Here is a 21,412-nt window from a genome sequence, read left to right on the forward strand (position 1 = left end):
GAGGAGATTATGCTAAGTGAAATAAGTCAAGCAGAGAAAGTCAATTATCATACGGTTTCACTTATTTGTGGAACATAAGGAAGAGCATGAAGGACATTGGGAGAAGGAAGGGAAAAATGAAGGGGGGGTATCCGAGAGAGAGATTAACCATGAGAAACTATGGACTCTGAGAAACAAACTGACAGTTTTAGAGGGGACGGGGGTGTGGGGATGGGTTAGCCTGGTGATGGGTATTAAAGAGGGCACCTTCTGCATGGAGCACTGGGTGTTACACGAAAACAATGAATCATGGAACACTACATCAAAAACTAATGATGTAAGGTGACTAACATAACATAATAAAATAAAATTAAATAAAAAAAATAAAAGGCACATGGAAACAAACAAAAATGAAAACACAATAGTCCAGGGGCACCTGGGTGGCGCAGTCAGTTAAGCATCTGCCTTCAGCTTAGGTCATGATCTCTGGATCCTGGGATTGAGCCCCGGGGTTGGGCTCCCTGCTCGGCAGGGAGTCTGTTTCTCCCTCTCTCTCTGCCCCTCCTCCCTGCTTTATGTGGAAAACCCAAAAACTCCACCCCCAAATTACTAGAACTCATACAGCAATTCAGTCTTTCTCTTTCTCTCTCTCAAATAAATTAATAAATAAAATCTTTAAAAAAAACCCCACAATGGTCCAAATTCTTTGGGATACAGCAAAAGCAATTATTTTTTAAATTTATTTTTTATTTTTACTCTTTAGAGGAAGAGAGAGAGAAAGGAGGAGCAGAGGAGAGGGAGAAAGAGAATCTTAAGCAGGCTTCACTCCCAGCACAGAGCCTGACAGAGGGCTCAATCTCATGACCTTGAGATCATGACCTGAGCTGAAACCAAGAGTTAGATACTTAACAGACTGAGCCACCTGGCCACCCCCAGCAAAAGCAATTCTAAGAGGGAAGTTTACAGTAATACAGGCCTACCTCATGAGGCAAGAAAAACCTCAAACAACCTAAAGGAACTAGGAAAAGAACAACAAACAAAACCTAAAACCAGCAGAAGAAAGAAAATAATAATAAAGATTAGAGCAGAAATAAATGATATAGAAACTTAAAAAAAAAACAAATCAATGAAACCAGGAGCTGGTTCTTTGAAAGATCAACAAAATTGATAAACCTCTAGGCAGACTCTTCCAGAAAGGAGGGGGGGGGGATTCAAATGAACAAAATCATCAATGAAAGAACGAAAGAGAAGAAATAACATCCCAGAAATACAAATAATTTTAAGAGATTATGAAAAATTGTATGCCAACAAATTAGACAACCTAGAAGAAATGGATAAATTCAGAGAAATATAACCTACCAAAACTGAAACTGGAAGAAACAGAAAATCTGAATAGATCTATTACCAGCGAGGTGATTGAATCTGTAATCAAAAAACACCAAACAAACAATAGTCCAGGGCCAGATGCCTCCACGGGTGAATGCTACCAAACATTTAAAGAAGAGTTAATACCTATTCTACTCAAAGTATTCTAAAAAATAGAAGAAGGAAAACTTTCAAATTCATTCTATGAGGCCAGCATTATCCTGATATCAAAACCAGATAAATATACCACAAAAAGGAGAACTATAGGCCAATATCTCTGATGAACATAGATACAAAAATCTCAACAAAATACTAGCAAATAGAATCCACCAATACTTAAAAAAGTCATTCACCATGACCAAGTGGGATTTATTCCTGGGATGCAAGGGTGGTTCAATATTCACAAAATAATCAGTGTGATATATCTCATCAATAAAAGAAAGTAAAAACTTTGATCATCTCAATAGATGCAGAAAAAGCATTTGACAAAGTACAACATCGATTCATGATAAAAACCCTTTAAAAAGTAGGTTTAGAGGGAACATACCTCAACATAATAAAGCCATACATGAAAAACTCACAGCTATTATCATTCTCAGTGGGGAAAAACAGAGCTTTCCTCCTAAGGTCAGGAACAAGACAAGGATGTCCACTCTTACCACTTTTACTCAACATAGTACCAGAAGTCCTAGCCAAAGCAATTAGACAACAAAAAGAAATAAAAGATATCTAAATTGGTAAGGAAGAAGTAAAACTCTCATTATTTGCAGATGATACTATATATAGAAAACCCTAAAGACTCTACCAAAAAACTACTAGAACTGATAAATGAATTTAGTAAAGTCACAGGATACAAAATCAATTTGTAGAGATCTGTTGCATTTTAATACCCTAATAATGAAGCCACAGAAAGAGAAATTAAGAAAATAATCCCATTTATAATCACACCAAAAACAATAGGATACCTAGGAATAAAAAAAGAGGTGAAAGACCCATACTCTGAAAACTATAAAACATTGATGGAAGAAATTAAAGAGACAAAGAAATGGAAAGACATTCCATGCTCATTGCTTAGAACAATTATTGTTAAAATGTCCATACTACCCAAAGCAATTTACAGATTTAATGCAATTCCTATCAAAACACCAAAAACATTTTTTCACAGAACTAGAACAAAAAAATCACAAAATTTATATGGAACTACAAAAGACCCTGAATAGCCAAAGCAATTTTGAAAAAGAAAAATAAAGCTGGAGATATCACAATTCCGGACTTCAAATTATATTACAAAGTGGTAGTAATCAAAACAGTATGGTACTGGCACAAAAATAGACACATAGATTAATGGAACAGAATAGGAAACACAGAAATAAACCCACAATTTTGTGGTCAATTAATCTTCAACAAAACAGGAAAGAATATCCAATGGGATAAAGTCTCTTCAACAAATGATGTTGGGAAAACTAGACAGGCACATGCAAAAGAATGAAACTGGACCACTTGAAGAGAGCACAGGCAGTAATTTCTCTGACATTGGCTCTAGCAACATTTTTCTAGATATGTCTCCTGAGGCAAGGGAAATAAAAGAAAAAATAAGCTATTGGGACTACATCAACATAAAAAGCTTCTGCATAGCAAAGGAAATAATCAACAAAACTAAATGGAAACCTATGGAACAGGAGAAGATATTTGCAAATGATATCTGATAAGGGGTTAGTATCCAAAATATATAAAGAATTTATACAACTCAACACCCACAAAATGAATAGTCCAATTTAAAAATGGGCAGAAGACATGAACAGACATTTCTTCAAAGAAGACATCCAGATGCCAATAGACACATGAAGAGATGCTCAGCACCACTGATCATCAGGGAAATACAAATCAAAACCACAATGTGATATTACCTCTCACCTGTCAGGATGACTAAAATAAAAAACACAAGAAACAAGTGTTGGAGAGGATGTGCAGAAAAAGGAACTGTCTTGTACTGTTGGTGGGAATGCAAACTGGTGCAGCCACTTTGGAAGACAGTATGGAGGTTCCTCAAAAATTATAAATAGAGCTACCCTATGATCCAGTAATCGCACTACTGGGTATTTACCCCAAAATAATCCAAAAACATGAATTCAGAGGGATACATGCACCCCTCTGTTTATTGCAGCATTATTTACAGTAGCCAAACTATGGGAGCAGCCCAAGTGTCCATCGAATGATGAATGGATAAAGAAGATGTGGTATAATAGACAATGGAATATTATTTGGCCATAAAAAAGAATAAAATATTGCCATTTGCATGAATGGAGCTAGAGAGTATAATGTTAAGCAAAATAAGTCAGAGAGATAAATACCATATGATTTCACTAATATGTGGATTTTAAGGAACAAAACAAAGAGCAAAACAAAAGAGAGAGAGAGAGGGAAACCAAGAAGTGACTCTTAACTATAGAGAACAAACTGATGGTTATCAGAAGGGAGGTGAAGGGGAGGATGGGTGAAATAGGTGATGGGGATTAAGGAGTGCACTTGTCATGATGAGCACTGAGTGATGTATGGACTTGTTGAATTACTATATTTACACCTGAAACTAAGATAACATTGTATGTTAACAATACTGGAATTTAAAATTTTTAAAAGAAATAGAGGGAAAAAATTAGAAAATGTTTCAAGAAGGAGGAGATGATATTGAAAGTGCTTAAGAAGTTGAGAAAGATGAGGATGGAGAAATAATTTTTGGATTTGTCAACATGGAAGTTATTGATGACCTTTAACAGTTTTGGTGGAGTTATGGGTTCAGAAGCTCACATTTGAATAAAATGCAGGAGGTAATCAAGTATAGATCTCTCTTTAAGGAAGATGGGTTTTTTTGTTTTGTATTGTTTTGTTTTGTTTTTGGTGAAGGGGAGTTGACAAATGGGGAAGTAGCTGGAGGAGAATGTGAGGTCAAGGAAGGGTTTTTTTTTTCTCTCTAAAAATTGAAGACATGCTTGATATCTTCCTCTCTCTTTCATGCTTCCCCCAAATTTGAACCATCACCAAGTTCTATTTATTTACCTCATAAATCACTCAAATCTATCCTTTTCTTTCAGTTACCACTGCCACCATCTTATTTAAGTTATCATTATCCCTCACATAGATTACTGCAGTACAAGTTATAACTGACACTCTACCTTTACTATCATCCTCATTAAATCTCTTCACACTTCAGCCAGACATTTTCCAAATACACATCTAATCAAGTTACCAGACCATTCCATCCCATTCCCCACTATATTATAAAGGACTTCCCATTGCTTTTAGGATAAAGACAAGCGGCATGACTTTTTTTTTTTTTTTTTTAGATTTTATTTATTTGCGAGACAGAGAATGAGAGACAGAGAACATGAGAGGGAGGGGGGTCAGAGGGAGAAGTAGACTCCCTGCCGAGCAGGGAGCCCGATGTGGGACTCGATCCCGGGACTCCAGGATCATGACCTGAGCCGAAGGCAGTCGCTTAACCAACTGAGCCACCCAGGCGTCCAAGCGGCATGACTTTTAAGGCCTTACATGGTCTGCCCATTTCATCTCCCACTTCTCTCTTGCTTTCACTGCTTCTGTTGCACTGTCCTAATCTGGCCCCTAGGTCTTTATACTTGATATGCTTTCTGACTGGAACATTCTTTCTTCTGCATCTCCCTTCCTCCACAATACTCTACCTAATAACAAACTATTGCTTCAAATGCCCAATTCAATCATCCCTTCCTCAGAAAAGACTTCCTTAACCTCTTTAACCAGATTAATTCCCTTTGTTGCATACTCCCACAGTCCACCAGGTACCTTTCCTTGATAACACTTTCCAAAGTTGTAATTTTTCATTTTCTTGTCAGCATTTTATTAATGTCTGTCTTCCTTAATAGTGTTTAACTTCCACGAGAGCAATAACAGTTCTATGAGGGTAGTGGCTGTGCTTTTTTTTCCTTGCCACTATATATACAACATGCAGCATAATGCCTGACACATAGTACTGAATAAATATCTGTTAAGTGAACTGAATTCAATGAATGAGTGAATCCTAATTGTACCTCATTAAGTAATGCAATACAGTCTCTTGAATTAATTTAGAAATTTTCTAGTACTTCTGTAAGAAGAAATGGCAATCAGCATTATTTTTTAAACAGTGTTTATGGTGACTAACATAATAAAATAAAATTAAAAAAAATAAAGGCCATAATTCCTTGAAAAAAATAAATAAAATAAATAGTTAAGTTTGGAATGACTGCATAAGAAGTAGCTTAATTTACATTCTATGAATAAAATAGGTGTAGTGAAATCAGTAACATATGAGAAGGGAATATATATGTTGATTGGTGTTTTAAAAATAAATGTATAGTAATTCTGACTTTAAACCTTTATGTATAACTATTGGAAATAATAATTTAAGTGATTTATAATGGAACTCATGTTTGATAATAATTCTCTATAAAATATTTTTCAGAGAAATATTTCAAAATTCCAAATTTAAAGCAACTGATGAGAGATGCAGGCAAAGATCATTAAAGGGAAAGATTAAAAATCATTCTCAGTGTATCTTTATTTCTCGAAATTTTCATACTGGAGGATTCCAATCACAGGTAGTGTATGATATTTTATAGAAATATTTTCAAATAATTTATTTGATACCATGTCATTAACATTGTTTGAAATTGTCATTAACATTTAAATTTGAAAGACAGAGTATCCACTGTTATTTTTAAATTTGAGAGATAGTAATGTGGAGCTAAATTTAAATTACCCAGACTAGTTAGTTTTTATATTATAGGAAACTGAAAAACTAAAAGAAAATGCTTTTGTAGTTGTTTCTCTATATCTCTAGCTTAAGAACCTATATTCCTCAGATGGGGATTATTACAGGGATGAAGATAAATGGCATAAGAAAAACAAAGCAAAATTGCCAGGCCCATCAGAGGAAAGCGATTTGGAAATAAGAGGATACTCAGATAATCAAATAATCTAACAAAACCAACTAACTGAAATTAAGTAAAACTTAACAAGGATTTATTAAGACTTCATTATATTCTAAGCTCTGGGAACCCCCAGTTAAGGATGGTAAGATATGCTAGTGTAGTACAAGTGGGAAAGGAAGACACATAATTAACTTTCTGTTATGTGGTGTCAAAAGAGAGTTATATGGACAAAGTAAAACAAGTGTTATATGGGCAAAGTAAAACCCAGAAATGGATCCACAACTATATGGTCCACTAATTTTCAACAAAGTAGGAAAGAATATACAATGGAAAAAAGATAGTCTCTTCAACAAATGGTGTTGGGAAAACTGGACAGCAACACGCAAAAGAATGAAACTGGACCACTTTCTTACACCATACACAAGTGTTATATGGACAAAGTAAAACAAGGGGGAGATACCAGTAGAAATGTAAAACTATGATATAACTAAACAAAACAAATATTAGTGGTTTATAGCATCATCATTATTATTATAGCATTAATAAATAAATAGCAACAAATTGATAGGATATCAAAGTTTCATTATACATATTGAATATTGAACTCAAATTGAACTCAGTGTTCATTTGTTGAACAAATATTTTTCAAGGGCCTTAAATATGACAACACTAGGTTTGGCACTGAGGCTACATAAACAAATAAGATATGAGTTCAGACCTAGATGAGCCCAAAGTTAGTAGAGAAGAAAAACATATAAGCTAAAAATTACATCATAATGTGGTAAGAGCCACAGAATTGAAGAAGTGCAGACAAGGGAGCATAAATTGAGGAAGGCTTCCCAGAGAAGAAATTTTTAGCTGGATTTTGAGAAAGGAATGTAAGTGTGCCAGGAGGAAAGAGAACAAAGGACATTCATTCTATGTTCAAAGGCTTGCAGCTATGAAAGTAAGTAACATATTCAGTAAAATTGTTACAGTTTTTGGGGCCTAGGGTTCATAGAGAGAAGTGGTGGGGAAAGATCCTGGAGATGGAGTTGTGAGAAACCTCATTTACAGCCTAAGGATTTTGGATTTTACTCCATAGGCTTTACAGATCCACTGGAGGCATTATGGGATTAGGGTCAAGAGCATAGACTGTAGAGCCAGTTGATGCAGGTTAGAATCCTGGCTCTACCACTACTAGCTGTATAATCTTAGGCAAGTTACTTAACTTCTGTGTGTCTGTTTCCTCATCTGCAAAATGAGGATGATTTTATCTCCATAGAATTGTTATGGGAAGTAAATGAATTAGTATGTAAAAAACACTCAGAATCATGCCTGGTCACATAGTGAGCATCATACAAGTTTACCATTATGATTACTGGGGGGTTTTAAGCAGGTGGGCTTAATGATCAAATCAATTCTAAAGATTAATAGTTCTTTCAAATGAAGGGTTGTTTGAAATTGAGATTGCATTGCAGAGAAAAATGTTTCCATCTACGTATTTAGTATTAATTGAATTTACTGAGTACCCAACACATCTAGGCATTTTGCTAGGTACTGTAGTATAATGATGTCTTTATACCTAATGATAGATACAGACATAATGATGTCTTCATACCTAATGATAGATACAGACAGATAATTACAAAAATGTCATGAGTACTATGATGGAAGAAGTACATATATAGTAGTACTGTTTAACTGTTTATTGTTCATTCAGCAAATACCTAATAAAGGCTTATATGCCAGGCACTGTTCTAGGCAACTGGAAATTTGGTAGTGAACAAGGAAGACAAGAGTCCCTATTCCCATGAGATTTATAGTCTAATGGGAGAGATAAATAATACACAAGTAAATATAAAATATTAGCCAGAATTCTTGATAGTGATAGGAACCTAATTCAGAAAAAAAGGTATTATAAAACATAGTATGAAAACATGGTATGAAAAGAATAAGGTAGTGCTGACTTCAGCCACAGTCAGTTTCAGTACAAAAGGATTCTTTTTCATATTGCCCCTCTTTTTCTCATCTCAATTTCTGCCTGTGTAGTGGCCTCTTCCTCACCTCCTAGAGACAGACAGGCAGGAGGATGAAAATTATAACAAAAGATACGGCTTAATATTTAGAACTACAGCTTCATTTCTAAAAAAGCGTTTATTGTGAAATACAGCATATAAACAGAAGAGTACCCATAAACAATTTAAAGACTAAGCCCACCACCCAGAATAAGAAATAGAATACTACCAGTACCTTTGAGATGTCCTGAGTCTTCATTTATCTCTTACAGTTTGTACCCCCACCCTTCACAGAAGGACCCATTATCCTGTAATTGCAGTTAACCATTTCTTTGCTTTGCTTTATGGTTTTACCACAAATACTATAGATCCTTGAACAATGTATTATTAAATTTTACATGTTTTTAGACTCCATGTCTAATATACTCTTACCTTTTTGTGCAACATTATGTTTCTGAGATTCATCCAGGTTGGTGCATATACCCATAGTTCATTATAGACTTTTTTATAGTATTCCAATGTATGAACAGATCAAATTTATGTTTTGCAAATAATCCTAAAATTAAAAGACCTCAAATAGCCAAAGCAATCTTGATAAGAACAAAAATGGAGATATCACAATCCCAAATATCAAGATATTCTACAAAGCTGTAGTAATCAAAACAATATGGTAGTGGCACAAAAGCAGACATGTAGATCAATGGAACAGAAGAGAAAACCCAGAAATGGATCCACAACTATATGGTCCACTAATTTTTGACAAAGTAGGAAAGAATATACAATGGAAAAAAGATAGTCTCTTCAACAAATGGTGTTGGGAAAACTGGACAGCAACATGCAAAAGAATGAAACTGGACCACTTTCTTACACCATACACAAAAATAAATTCAAAATGGTTGAAAGACCTAAATGTGAGACAGGAAACCATCAAAATCCTAGAGGAGATCACAGGCAGCAACCTCTTTCACGTTGGCCATAGCAGCTTCTTACTAGACATGTCTCTGGAGGTAAGGGAAACCAAAGCAAAAATGAACTATTGGGACTTCATCAGGATTAAAAACTTCAGTGTCATATCTAAAACCTTTTTCTAATCTAAGATGTAAAGATTTATGCCTATATTTTCTTCTAAGAGTTTTAATAGTTTTAGCTCTTATATTTAAATGTTTAATCTATTTTGAGTTACATTTTGATATGGTGTGAGGTATGGGCCCAACTTCATTCATTTGCATGTACATATCTGGTTGTCCCAACACCATTTGTTGAAAAGACTATTCTTTCCCCAATGATTGTCTTGGAACACTTGTCAAAAATCAATTGACTATGAATGTGAACTTTTATTTCTGGAATGTCAGTTCTATTCCATTGATCTATGTATCTATCCTTATATCAGTACCACATCTTCTTAATTATTGTAGCTTTGAAGTAAGTTTTAATTTCAGGAAGTTCTCCAACTTTTTTTTTTCATGATTGTTTTTGCTATTAAGTTTTACATTTTATATTTCTATCTTTGATCCACTTTTAGTTAATTTTTTTAATAAGGTATGAGGTGTAAGTCAAAATTCATTTTGGGGACTCCTGATGTCTAATTGTTCCAGCACTATTTATCGAAAAGGCTATCCTTTTTACATTGAATTGCTTTTGCAACTTTTGTCAAAAATCTGTTGGAAAAATATGTGTGGGTCTATTTCTGGATCTCTGTCTGTACTGCTGACCTGTGTGTCTATTTCTACCAATACCACACTCTAGCTACATAGTAGGTCATAAAATTGAGCAGTATGGTTCCTCCAATTTCATTTCTTTGTCAATTTTTTTTAGCTTTTATTGTTTTTTTGCCTGTTCATATAAATTTTAAGATAAATTAATCTCTAGCTACAAAAAATCTTTTTGAGATTGTGATGGGAATTACATTTAGTTTATAGATAAGATTGGAGTGAATTGCCATCTTTGGCAATTGATATTTATATTGATCTGTGTTCTGTGACCTTTATAAATAAATTTACTTATTACTTTTAGTAGTTTTTTTTGTGGACTCCATAGGGTTTTCTTCAACACAATCATATCATCTGTGAAAAACATCAATTTTACTTATTTTCTAATCTTTATGCTTTTAATTTTTTATCTTGTTTTACTGGGTAAGGCCTCACGTATAATGATGAATAGAAGTGTCAAGAACAGTTATCCTTTTTATATCCCTCATCTCAGAGAGAATACATTCAACTCTTCACCAGTAAGTAGAAGGTTAACTATGGAATTTTTGTAGATGCATATTGTCAGGTCAAGAAAATTCCCTTCTATTCTTAGTCTGAGAGTTTGTTGTTTCTGTTTTTTTAGTCATGAAGTTTGCTGAATTTTGCCAAATGGTTTTTCTGCATCTTTTGACATTGTTCACATGGATTTTCTCTTTTGTTAGTGTGAATTACATTGAATTTCAAATGTTAAACCAACCTTGTATTCCTGGAATAAACCCACTGGATTTGATTTACTGATATATTTTAAGTCACTTTTGCATCTATTTTCTTGAGGGACATTATAATTTTCTTATCTTATAATATCTTTGTTAGACTTTTTAAAGAATTTATTTATTTGAGAGAGAGAGAGAACAGGAGCAGGGGGAGGAATAGAGGGAGAAGCAGACTCCCCGCTGAGCAGGGAGCCTGATGCCAGGCTCAATCCCAGGACCCCGGGACCATGACCTGAGCTAAAGGAAAACACTTAACAGACTGAGCCACCCAGATACCCCTCTTTGTTGTTAGATTTTAAAATCACAGTTATTCTGGTCACAAAATAGCTATGAAATGTTTCCTGCTCCTCTACTTTTTGAAAAATTTTTGTGTATAATTGGCAATACTGCTTTCTCAAAGGTTTTCCTAGAATTCAGCAATGAGTTCATCTAGGTCTAGAGTTTTCTTCCAGAGAAAGTTTTTGACTATAAATATAGGACCTTTAATAGATATTTAAATGTTTTATTCTGTATGTTTTAGAAATTTATGTTTTTCAATGAATTTGTCCATTTAATCTAAGTTGTTAAGTTTATTGGCATAAAGTTTTTAATAGTATCCACTTATTATCCTTCTAATATCTGTAGAATCTTTAGTGATGGCACTCATTTCATTCCTGATTATATCCTAAATCAGTCTTGCTAGAAATATTCAATTTTATTATTCTTAGACTTTTCTTCTTTTATAATATAAACATCTAATATTTAAATTTTCCTCTAAGCATTGCTTTTGCTGCATCTCACAAATTTTTATGTTTTGTTCTCATCATTGTTCAGTTCAAAATATTTTAAAATGTCCTTTTGTCATCATCCATGATATTGACACTTTTGAAGAATACAGTCAGTTACTTTATAGATCATAGACTCATTTTGACTTTCCTTGTGATCAGATTCATTTTATCACATCTGAAGACATACAATGTTCATCTGCTTTTCACTAATGATTTTAGTTGATCACACATGATGTCTATTCACCCATTGGATTATTCCTGTTTTTACCCTAGCAATTAAATAACCTGTGTGATGACACTTTGAACCAAGTAACCATGAAAATATCTTTCTTCATCAAACTCTACTTACCAGCTATATAAATTATTCTTGCCTGAACTAATCTTTACAAAACTGTAGCAAATAATGTTTTTCTAATTCTACTACTTCCATCTTCCATTTGGCTTTCTACTATAAGAAAAAAGCTCTCTGTCTTTATTATCTGTGTAGACTCATGGGTTTCTGGGTTATTCAGCAGATGATAATCCATTACTATACTTATTTTGATGCCCAAATTTAACCAGTGGGAACCCCTTCAAGGATGTTTCCCTGTCTTTTTTTTTTTTTAAGATTTTTTTTTTTTTATTTATTCATGAGAGACAGAGAGAGAGGCAGAGGCAGAGGGAGAAGCAGGCTCCCTGAAGAGCAGGGAGCCTGATGCAGGACTCGATCCCAGGACCCTGGGATCATGAACTGAGCCGAAGGCAGACGCTTAACCGACTGAGCCACCCAGGCGTCCCCCCTGTCTTTTTTTATATGTCCCTGTCATTTTTTGAGCCCTTACTTCTGGAATTATAGCATCATTTTTAATAGTTGGAAGAATATTGATTGTACTACTATCTATGTATCATAATACATTTAAGTATTTCTTTTAGAATTTTAAGTTGCAGACTTTAAAAATGCTTAACAATGTTGTAAAGAACATTCTGGTAACTGAATATTTACATAAATCCAAAATTATTAACCTGGCATAATACATTTCTAGAAGTAGATTTGTTATATGGCCCTCCAGAAAAATTCTACCTATTTATAAGTAGCAATATGTAAGAATGTTTGTTTTGCTATTCCCTTAAATTTGGGTGGAATTTCAATCAGTCTAGGGCCTTATTCCGTGGTCCCCAGACCAGCAATCTCATCATTACCTGGGCGCATCTGTTAGAAATGCACAATCTCAGACCCCACTCCAGACCTACTGGGTTATAATCTGCATTTGAACAAATTCCCCAGGTAAAATATAGGGACATAAAAGTCTGAGGGGCAGCGTTCTAATATAATTTATATAGGAGTCACAAATTGAATCGGTCCTAAGTCCAGGTAAGCTAAGTCAGGACCCTATACTGGCATTTATATTAATAAAAGGTAAAAGTGACAAATAAGTAAAGTTGATTGTGAAAAAAGTACTTATGTGTTATCCTATATACATATAAGACATATATGAAATATATATATTATATACATAATATATATACACACACATACATACCCTATATATATGTATATCTTAAGCAAACCATTTTGGGGGATAGGACAATGCAGATCAGCATGGAGTACTAACACTGTTCTCCTAAAACACAAGAAGACAATGTTATTATCTCTCAGCCTCATCTTCACCCACTCCATCCCAAACACCCTATGCAGTAGGAAAACCTAATCAGAACCACTTGCAGAGTGTGTTACAATGGATATTCCCAAACCCCTCCCAGAGAATCTGTTTTAGTAGGATCTGATATTATGCCCAAGTATCAGCATTTTAATAAGCACATCAGGTGATTCTGATGCCCTGGAGTTTGAAAACTACTACACCATGACACTTCCCAGAACACATATGGAACATATTGTTTGAGCAACTGTTTTATTTGCTTCAAAAGAATAGCACACTTTTATAAAAGTCTTCAGCCAGAATTCACTTTTTTGTTGTTGTTGGTTAATGAAATGAGTAAGTCTAGGAATTCTAACTACTTTTTTAGACCTCTCTAGTTCTAATCAAGTGACTCTGAGTTAGTGAGGAGGGGGAGAAATAATCCTTATGAACTCTATTTCACCCTTTCATTCCCTATCCTGAGACTGCCTTCTTGAACCAATTCACATTCTTTCCAGATGAGACCTAAACACTTTTTTTTTCTGTCAGTATATTTTGGTGAAATAAACTCATCGTGGAAAAAAAATTCCATCAAAAACTTATTATGAAGTTAAAATATATTATTCTTATATAAATATACATTAAATATATTAAACAAATTACATAGAAACATTCAGTTTTTTAAATACAAATAACTTTTTTTATATAGGAGGAGCAAAGAAAAAAGGAAACAGCACATATAAAAGGTAATTTTTCTCAACAATTTATTAGAAGAAATCATAATCAACTTAAAGCAATTTGCATCTTAAAGAACCAAGAGGCCTACCTAAATGCTATCTAAATATTATTTTAATATTATGGAAATTCAAGGGAAACAGTAATGTATTAGTATGTGCGTGGGCATATATTTCTTAAAAAACAAGACTTGCAATGTCGCATCTTAAATTAAAATGTGAAATTTAAATTTTTGTTCCTTATTTATACCCAAAAGTATCATTGTCAGGGGCACCTTGGTAGTTCAGTGGGTTAAGCATCCAATTCTTGATTTCAGTTCACGTCATGATCTCAGGGTTGTGAGATCAAGCCTGGCGTAGGGCTCCACGCTGGGCATGTAGCGTGTTTAAATTCTCTCTTTCTCCCTCCACTCATCCTCTCCCTCTCTCTCTCCCCATCTCTTAAAAAAAAAAAACAAAAACAGAAGAAGTATCATAGTCAATGCCATATGGTAATCCTAGAGGGTCAAAAGACATGGGTATTTTATAATCCTTTAGATACTGCACATGATGTCTTAGTACCTCAAAACATTACCGTCCTACATAATATAAGAAATGTTGGATATATAAAATATAATAAGGTATTTAAAACAGCTTTAAAAATTAATGTTGTACTTTAATTTCAGAAGTCAATATGTTAAAAAAAAGTCAATATGTAAAATATTATAAAAGGTCCTTAGGATACTATATAGTGTGATATTTTCTAAAACTTAACATTTTTAAATATCAACTGTGCCGCATAAATAATGTAATAATTGGAGAAGCATGAATCTTAGAGTACTAGAAGTCTAGGTGAAGTCTGTTGTGTATCTGATTTGTGGTGAGTCATCCATCTCTAAATCTCAGTCTTCTCCTTTATGAAGTGGTTCTAATAATAACCTCCTTGAAAAATTATTTACAGGATAAATGAGATATGGAAATATATCAGACTGCTTTGCATATTGTAAGGCACTCTAGGAATATTAGTTGTTATTTTAATTGGTGTAAAGCCAACCCATAGGCCCTTCCCTCTGTGGACCAAACATTTTGTAATCTGCCTGCTTACAGAGGCATGTATTTTTTTAATTTATTTTTTAAAAATCAGGCAATACTTATCTATAAATATTTAAGAAACTATGTTTTCTGATATTAAGGGACATTCCAGAACTGAGCCTTCTAGCCTATTTAAAATCTCCTATTAAAGCAGATTGATTTTATTTAGAATAGCCTTTTCTATTCTTCATCATTGTGAAATTGTTAATCCCCAGTTACATATTTAACATCGCACAGATGATGATAGCAACTCAGAATTTTCACTATTGCATCCTCCTGTCCATTTTAACCCTAAAAAGTCTGAATTTGAAAAAGAAATATTGTCCTTATAAGTAAGATTTGGCTGATGAATATGTAATATTCATAGTAAATCTAATTTTCTTTTACAGTAATAAAAGATCACTCTAAAGATGAATTCTGCCTTGCAACAAAAAAGGTCATTTGTGACCCCTCAGAGACTAGCTTGGCAACACATCCCAGCAGTGTTACCTTAAGCTTATCAACACTACCATCTGATTCTTATTACAGCCAAAGTATAGAAGCAGCTGATGACTGGTTTTCTGATGATACTCTAGCAAAAAAGAGCTCTCCAATTCCTTTTCTCAGGGAACCTCTAATGGAAAAAGTACTTTCATACCTGTCAACAATTTCATTAGAAGATTGTACTGAAAATGTACTGAACATGACACTTTATGATGATCAGAAAGATGACAGCATTAAGGAAATATTTTCACGAAGAAATACAGAGGTTGAAATACAAAACCTTCAACATAATATTGAATGACTTTTTTCTTTTGAAACATTGTATATACTGAAGTGATGGAAAGTTAAAACTGAATTACCAGCTTCTGAGGCTCTTAACATGTCCATACTATTACTTGTTCGTTACCATAGAGTGGTCCTACTTCCCTTGCCAATTCTTATTTCTAGAAACAAAATTACAGGAAGCAGTAGAGTGACATCATGAACATTAAGCTTAACTCCTTGTATCTCATCCAAGGACATAATAAATAATATGAATGTATTTCAGCATACAAGAGAAATACTTTAAGAAATCTTCAGCACAAATAGACTTTTGAATAAAACTTTGACAGCATTTCCTTATACTTCTGACATTTTCAATTTTATTTCAATATGGGTAGGGCTGGGCAGAATATTTCCATCAGCTTTTCTGAATTTTAAATACATAAATTTCCTATCATTCAAATTTTATTTTGTCATGATTTTGGTAAACAATATAATTTTGCTCTTCTAGGGGAGCCTGGAACACTGAAGAATCCAGAAAATAATTTTCTTTGCCCTTTCCTATGTCTGCTTCTCAGAATGGTTTCCCAGTCCTTACTCCACTATGATGGAAATGTTGGCAGCTATGTTCTTAAGCAGCTGATTCAAGCTAGATGAATCAGAGTTCCTCTCTAATCTGAGAAATCCTTTTTTTTTCTTTTTTACATATTTTTATCATTTTATTAGGAATAATTCCAAATGGGTTATGAAGGAAATTTACTGAGTTTGATGAGTTTTCCAAAACCTCTTAATGAAGATAATCTGAGAGACCCTTGGTCAGATTTCTGTGTTTGGTCCTGAGGAATTTCTGAAATCCACCATGTAATTAATTTTTTTTCCCCTTTCTCCTAAATACTCTCCATGTAATCAGTCTCTCCTTTTCTTTCTTTCTTGGAAAATGATTAAATATAATATTAATTTTTGTGCTTAAGTTACTCATGCCAGCATTTGTGCTTATCTTCCCAAGAGATAAATCATACCTATTACAATAAATGAAAAAAAATTTGTCTCAATTAAGATAGTAGCATTACCCATGTCTATTGATTCTGTCCCATGGGAAATATTAAAAAAGATTAGAACACCTCTCTCTTCTGAACCACCTCATTATTTCTACTAGTTACTGGTTGTGAGAACATCTCTCTAATATCCACTCCCACATCTAAATAAGCTATTTGAACTTAGGGTCTGTAAGGAACAGCATATATATAAATTGTTCTCTGTCTCTTGGCGTCCCAGAGTCCGTCTTCCTATCCCAGAAAAGTCATCTCTAATTTGGTAAGATCTTAAAACTTTCCTAGAAATTTGGGATTGAAGATAAGAGAGTCTAGCTTTGATCTGATTAGTCTCTGGAATAGAGGAAACAAACTTGGGAGCTATGGGCTGCCATGTCCCACCTTGTGGTTTGGGAAGGAAAAATAGTAAATCTGCAGTGAGAGAGCAGTGAAGCACTTGCAAAGTAAAAAGCTGAGATGAGAGATCAGGAGAATGTGATTCCTGCTTTCTAATAGTCCTCCATTTCCTTGTTCCAGCCCTTCATGAAGCCTGCCCTTGGCTTGGTATGGCACCCTTGTATCCTAATAATAAATCCCCCTGTTTGATTAAGCTAGCAAAATTTGATATTTATTAGTGTCCTGTTTTAAACTGTTGTTTAACTGTTGGTAAGGTACCCTTGTAATTTTATAATAAATTATCCTTTCTGCATAAAGTAGAAAGAGTTTTTTTCTGCTACTACGACCAAAGCATCCTTTTTTTTTTTTTAAGATTTTACTTATTTATTTGAGAGAGAGAATGAGAGACAGAGAGCATAGGAGGGAGGAGGGTCAGAGGGAGAAGCAAACTCCCTGCCGAGCAGGGAGCCCGATGCGGGACTCGATCCCGGGACTCCAGGATCATGACCTGAGCCGAAGGCAGTCACTTAACCAACTGAGCCACCCAGGCGCCCCCGACCAAAGCATCCTAACCAAATGTTTGTCATTACAAATGAGAAATAAAGAGATCTATGCATATAAAGTAATTGTTATATTATCATAGAATAGATTGAATTTATTTCTCAAAACCTAACACATTTACTTGTTTATGAAAATGTTATTCTATATCATAGCTGTATAATTGTTCTCTTTGAAAAGACTAATGAGCAGTACACATGAAATTAAACCAGTCTAAAATAATCTTATTTTCAAGAACTGTGAAGGATCTGAGATTTCACCATTCATGCCCTCTGACAAGTTAGCCTTCAATAGTTTTGTGTCTCTTGGGTCAGTGACAAAGGACAGTTTATTATTCATAGCAGTAGCAAGGGTAGCTTTTGAAAGAGGCTGACATCCACAGAATGGATTATCTTGTCCACTTAATTATTAACATTTCTTCTGATATTGCTCTTTGGGGAACATTTACTTGAGACTCACTTATATTCATATTCTGTACCCATTCAGAGAAACTTACCTATATATATCATTCCTAGACTCCTTGTCACTAATTTCCAATTGTATTCCTTACAAGTCCCCAACCATTCAGCCAAACCATTACCCACTGCCAGTGAATCAGTAAAAATCTATATCTTGGAACATTTATCCTTCCAGGCTATACAGCTAGGTCACTGCTCAAAGTTATGCTTACTGAAATTTTCACCACTGCCTATCAAGGCCATACATGAGCAGGGCTCTGGTACTCCAGCTGTGAACTTTGAGATGATGCTGGCATATCATGTAGAACTGTCTGAAAATCAGGCTCAAGTATTTTTTTTCTCAGTCAAATGATGGTAAGTAACTCTACTTGATGCCACAGGTATGTGGTGAAAGAGAGAAGACCATGTAGCTGGAGTAAGAACCATGGGTATTTAACCATTTTCTTATGCAGTTTCTTTGTGCTTTAAGAATCTGCTCAAATGCAATTTTATATATCCTAATGGCATTTGTAATTGAGTGCAGATCTGCATGCCTAATTTTATGTCTTAGCAAATCAGACAACACCAATTCATGGTGAACAGTTGAACTCAAAGGTAAGTTGGTGGCCATGGTCACATGTTAAGTCCCTACTAGTCTAATAGTAAGCCAGAGGACGTTCCAAAAGAATAATTATTGGCAGGTGATAACATGGCTTTGTTTAGAATCCTGTAGACTCTTGTTAACCTAGGGTTGCCTGCTAAAGTCTCCATAGAGTATATCTTTTTGCTACAAACACTTCACATAGCATGGATCTGCTATGTGGCAGAACAACTAACTTAGCAGCCTGTATCTGTTGCAGAGCTTTCTATTCTTCCAGGCCATACTCAGAACTGGAACCTCTTTCAGGTTACTCAGTAAGTGGGTCCAAGTAGCACATCCAAATGAAGTATATGTTACCTTCAATATCCAAAGGAGCCCACTATGCATTGTGCCTCTTTCTTAGTGGTTGGAGGTATCCAATGCAGCAACTAGTCTTTCACCTTGGAAGGGATATCCGGACATGCTCCAGACCACTGGATGCTTAGTAATTTTACTGAAGCAGCAGGTCCTTGAATTTTGTAGAATTTATTTCCACCCTCTGGCATGCATATATCTTACCAAATTATCTAGGGTAGTTACTGATGCTTGTTCACCATGTCCAGTAAGCATGATATCACAAATGTCCTGTGGTGTCCATTTGTAGGGAATGAAGATTAAGGCCCATTTATACTAGATTATGACAGAGAGCTAGAGAGATAATCTAGCCCTGCAGTAGAACAGTGAAGGTGTTAGTGCTGACCCTTAGAGATGAAATAAAACTGCATCTTGTGGTCCATGCTAACAAGAATAAAGAAAAAAAGTATTTGCTGGAGGAATAGGTGAATAGCATATACAAGAGAAAGTATTGATTTGCTCCACCAATGAAGCAACACCAGGAACAGTAGCTATAATTAGAGGGACTACCTGATTAAGTAGTTTGGAACAATCCATTTTCATTTTCTAAGATTTATCTGTCTTCTGCACAGGCCAAATAGGCAACTTGAAAAGAGATATGGTAAGAATCACCACTCCTGAATCTTTCGAGTGGCATTAATCTGTAATCTCTCTATGTGTATTGCTTTTGGTTTATTATTTTGGGAGGAGGAAGCAGTTCTAGTGGCTTCCACTTGGTTTTTGCTACCGTACTAGCCCTCATTCTATGGGTTAGGGAACCAGTGTGGAGATTTTGCCATTTGCTAAGTATGCCTATTCCAATTACGCTTTCTAGGACTGGAGGAAATAACCACAGGTTTGGTTTGGAACCCACTAGGCTCACTGAGATGGACCAATCTGAAACTACATTAATGACCTCACCTCCATAGGCCCCTATTTTGACTAGGGGACCACTGTGACATTTCAGATCTCCAGGAATTAGTGTCAGTTCACAGCCAGTATCTGGTAATCTATTTTTTAAATCTGGGTATTTCCCTTAGCTCAATGCACTCTCACACTGGCAAATGGCTGCAAATATTTGGGGGGAAGTGTAGGAGGAAGATTTACTATGTAATAAAATTTGCAATGTAAATTTTTAGCAAAGCAGCTGGGCCTTTCCTCAAAGGCCATCTTTTATCTAAAAGGCTCTGAGCCTGAGAACTAGCTCAAATCTGGGAACTGGTTGAGGAACCACATCTCTATATGGTGATGATTCAAGTTAGAGCTATTTGTCAGTCTTAGAGCTTTTTCTCTTAAATCAAGTAAGCTTGTATAGGTTAAATCTGTCTGCACTGTGGTAGACAATAACTGAAGTATCTGCTTGGTTCTTTCAGCTCTCCAGCTGTTGTTTTGCCCCAGGATACCTTGGATTTTCACCTATGCATGTAATAGTTCAAGAGTGAGCCATGGCAGAAGAACTGAAGAGAAATTTTTCCAAAGAAGACATACAAATAGCCAACAGGTGCTCAAAGTCACTAATCATCAGGGAAATGCAAATCAAAGCCACAAGATGTCACAGATGTCACCTCACACCTGTGAGAATGGCTAAAATAAAAAACACAAGAAACAACAAGTATTGGCAAGGATGTGGAGAAAAGGGAATCCTTGGTGGGAATGTAAATTATTACTGCCATAATGGAAAATAGCATGGAGGTTCCCTAAAGATTAAAAGAACTACCATATTGTCCAGCAGTTCTACTTCTGGATATATATCTGAAAGAAACAAAATCAGTATCTTTTTTTAAAATTTCATTTAATTGTTATGTTAATCACCATACATTACATCATTAGCTTTTGATGTAGTGTTCCATGATTCACTGTTTGCGTATAACACCCAGTGCTCCATGCAGAAGGTGCCCTCTTTAATACCCATCACCGGGCTAACCCATCCCCCCACCCAGAACCCTCAGTTTCTCAGAGTCCATAGTCTGTCATGGTTCATCTCCCTCTCCGATTTCCCCCCCTTCATTTTTCCCTTCCTACTATCTTCTTCTTTTTTTTTTTAACATATAATGTATCACTTGTTTCAGAGGTACAGATCTGAGATTCAACAGTCTTGCACAATTCACAGCGCTCACCATAGCACATACCCTCCCCAGTGTCTATCACCCAGCTACCCCATCCCTCCCACCCTCCACCACTCCAGCAACCCTCAGTTTGTTTCCTGAGATTAAGAATTCCTCATATCAGTGAGGTCATATGATACATGTCTTTCTCTGATTAACTTATTTCGCTTAGCATAATACCCTCTAGTTCCATCCACATCACTGCAAGTGGCAAGATTTCATTTTTTTTTTGATG

The 21,412-nt window shown here is 35.1% G+C and overlaps 1 protein-coding gene across 13 annotated transcripts in view; it reads left to right on the forward strand.

Annotated features, from left to right (window-relative positions):
• The window catches only part of C4H1orf185 (chromosome 4 C1orf185 homolog), a 206,602-nt gene that overhangs the window by 127,894 nt on the left and 57,296 nt on the right, over positions 1-21,412 (forward strand). For 5 of the 13 annotated variants that reach the window (XM_081816921.1, XM_081816922.1, XM_081816920.1 and 2 more), the window contains one exon: positions 20,446-20,573. The exons of 4 other annotated variants lie outside the window; for them this stretch is intronic. In XM_081816921.1, the coding sequence (XP_081673047.1) occupies positions 20,446-20,573 (128 nt within the window). Of the gene's footprint in view, positions 1-4,759; positions 5,955-9,730; positions 10,512-13,837; positions 13,875-15,322; positions 17,362-20,445; positions 21,289-21,412 lie in introns of those variants that run through there. 4 more of the 13 variants (XM_081816924.1, XM_081816923.1, XR_014144500.1 and 1 more) reach the window with 4 other exon arrangements.

This window comes from Leptonychotes weddellii, chromosome 4 (genome assembly GCF_054177405.1).
Source record: "Leptonychotes weddellii isolate Sample4059 chromosome 4, ASM5417740v2, whole genome shotgun sequence".
NCBI classification, from domain to species: Eukaryota; Metazoa; Chordata; class Mammalia; order Carnivora; family Phocidae; genus Leptonychotes; species Leptonychotes weddellii.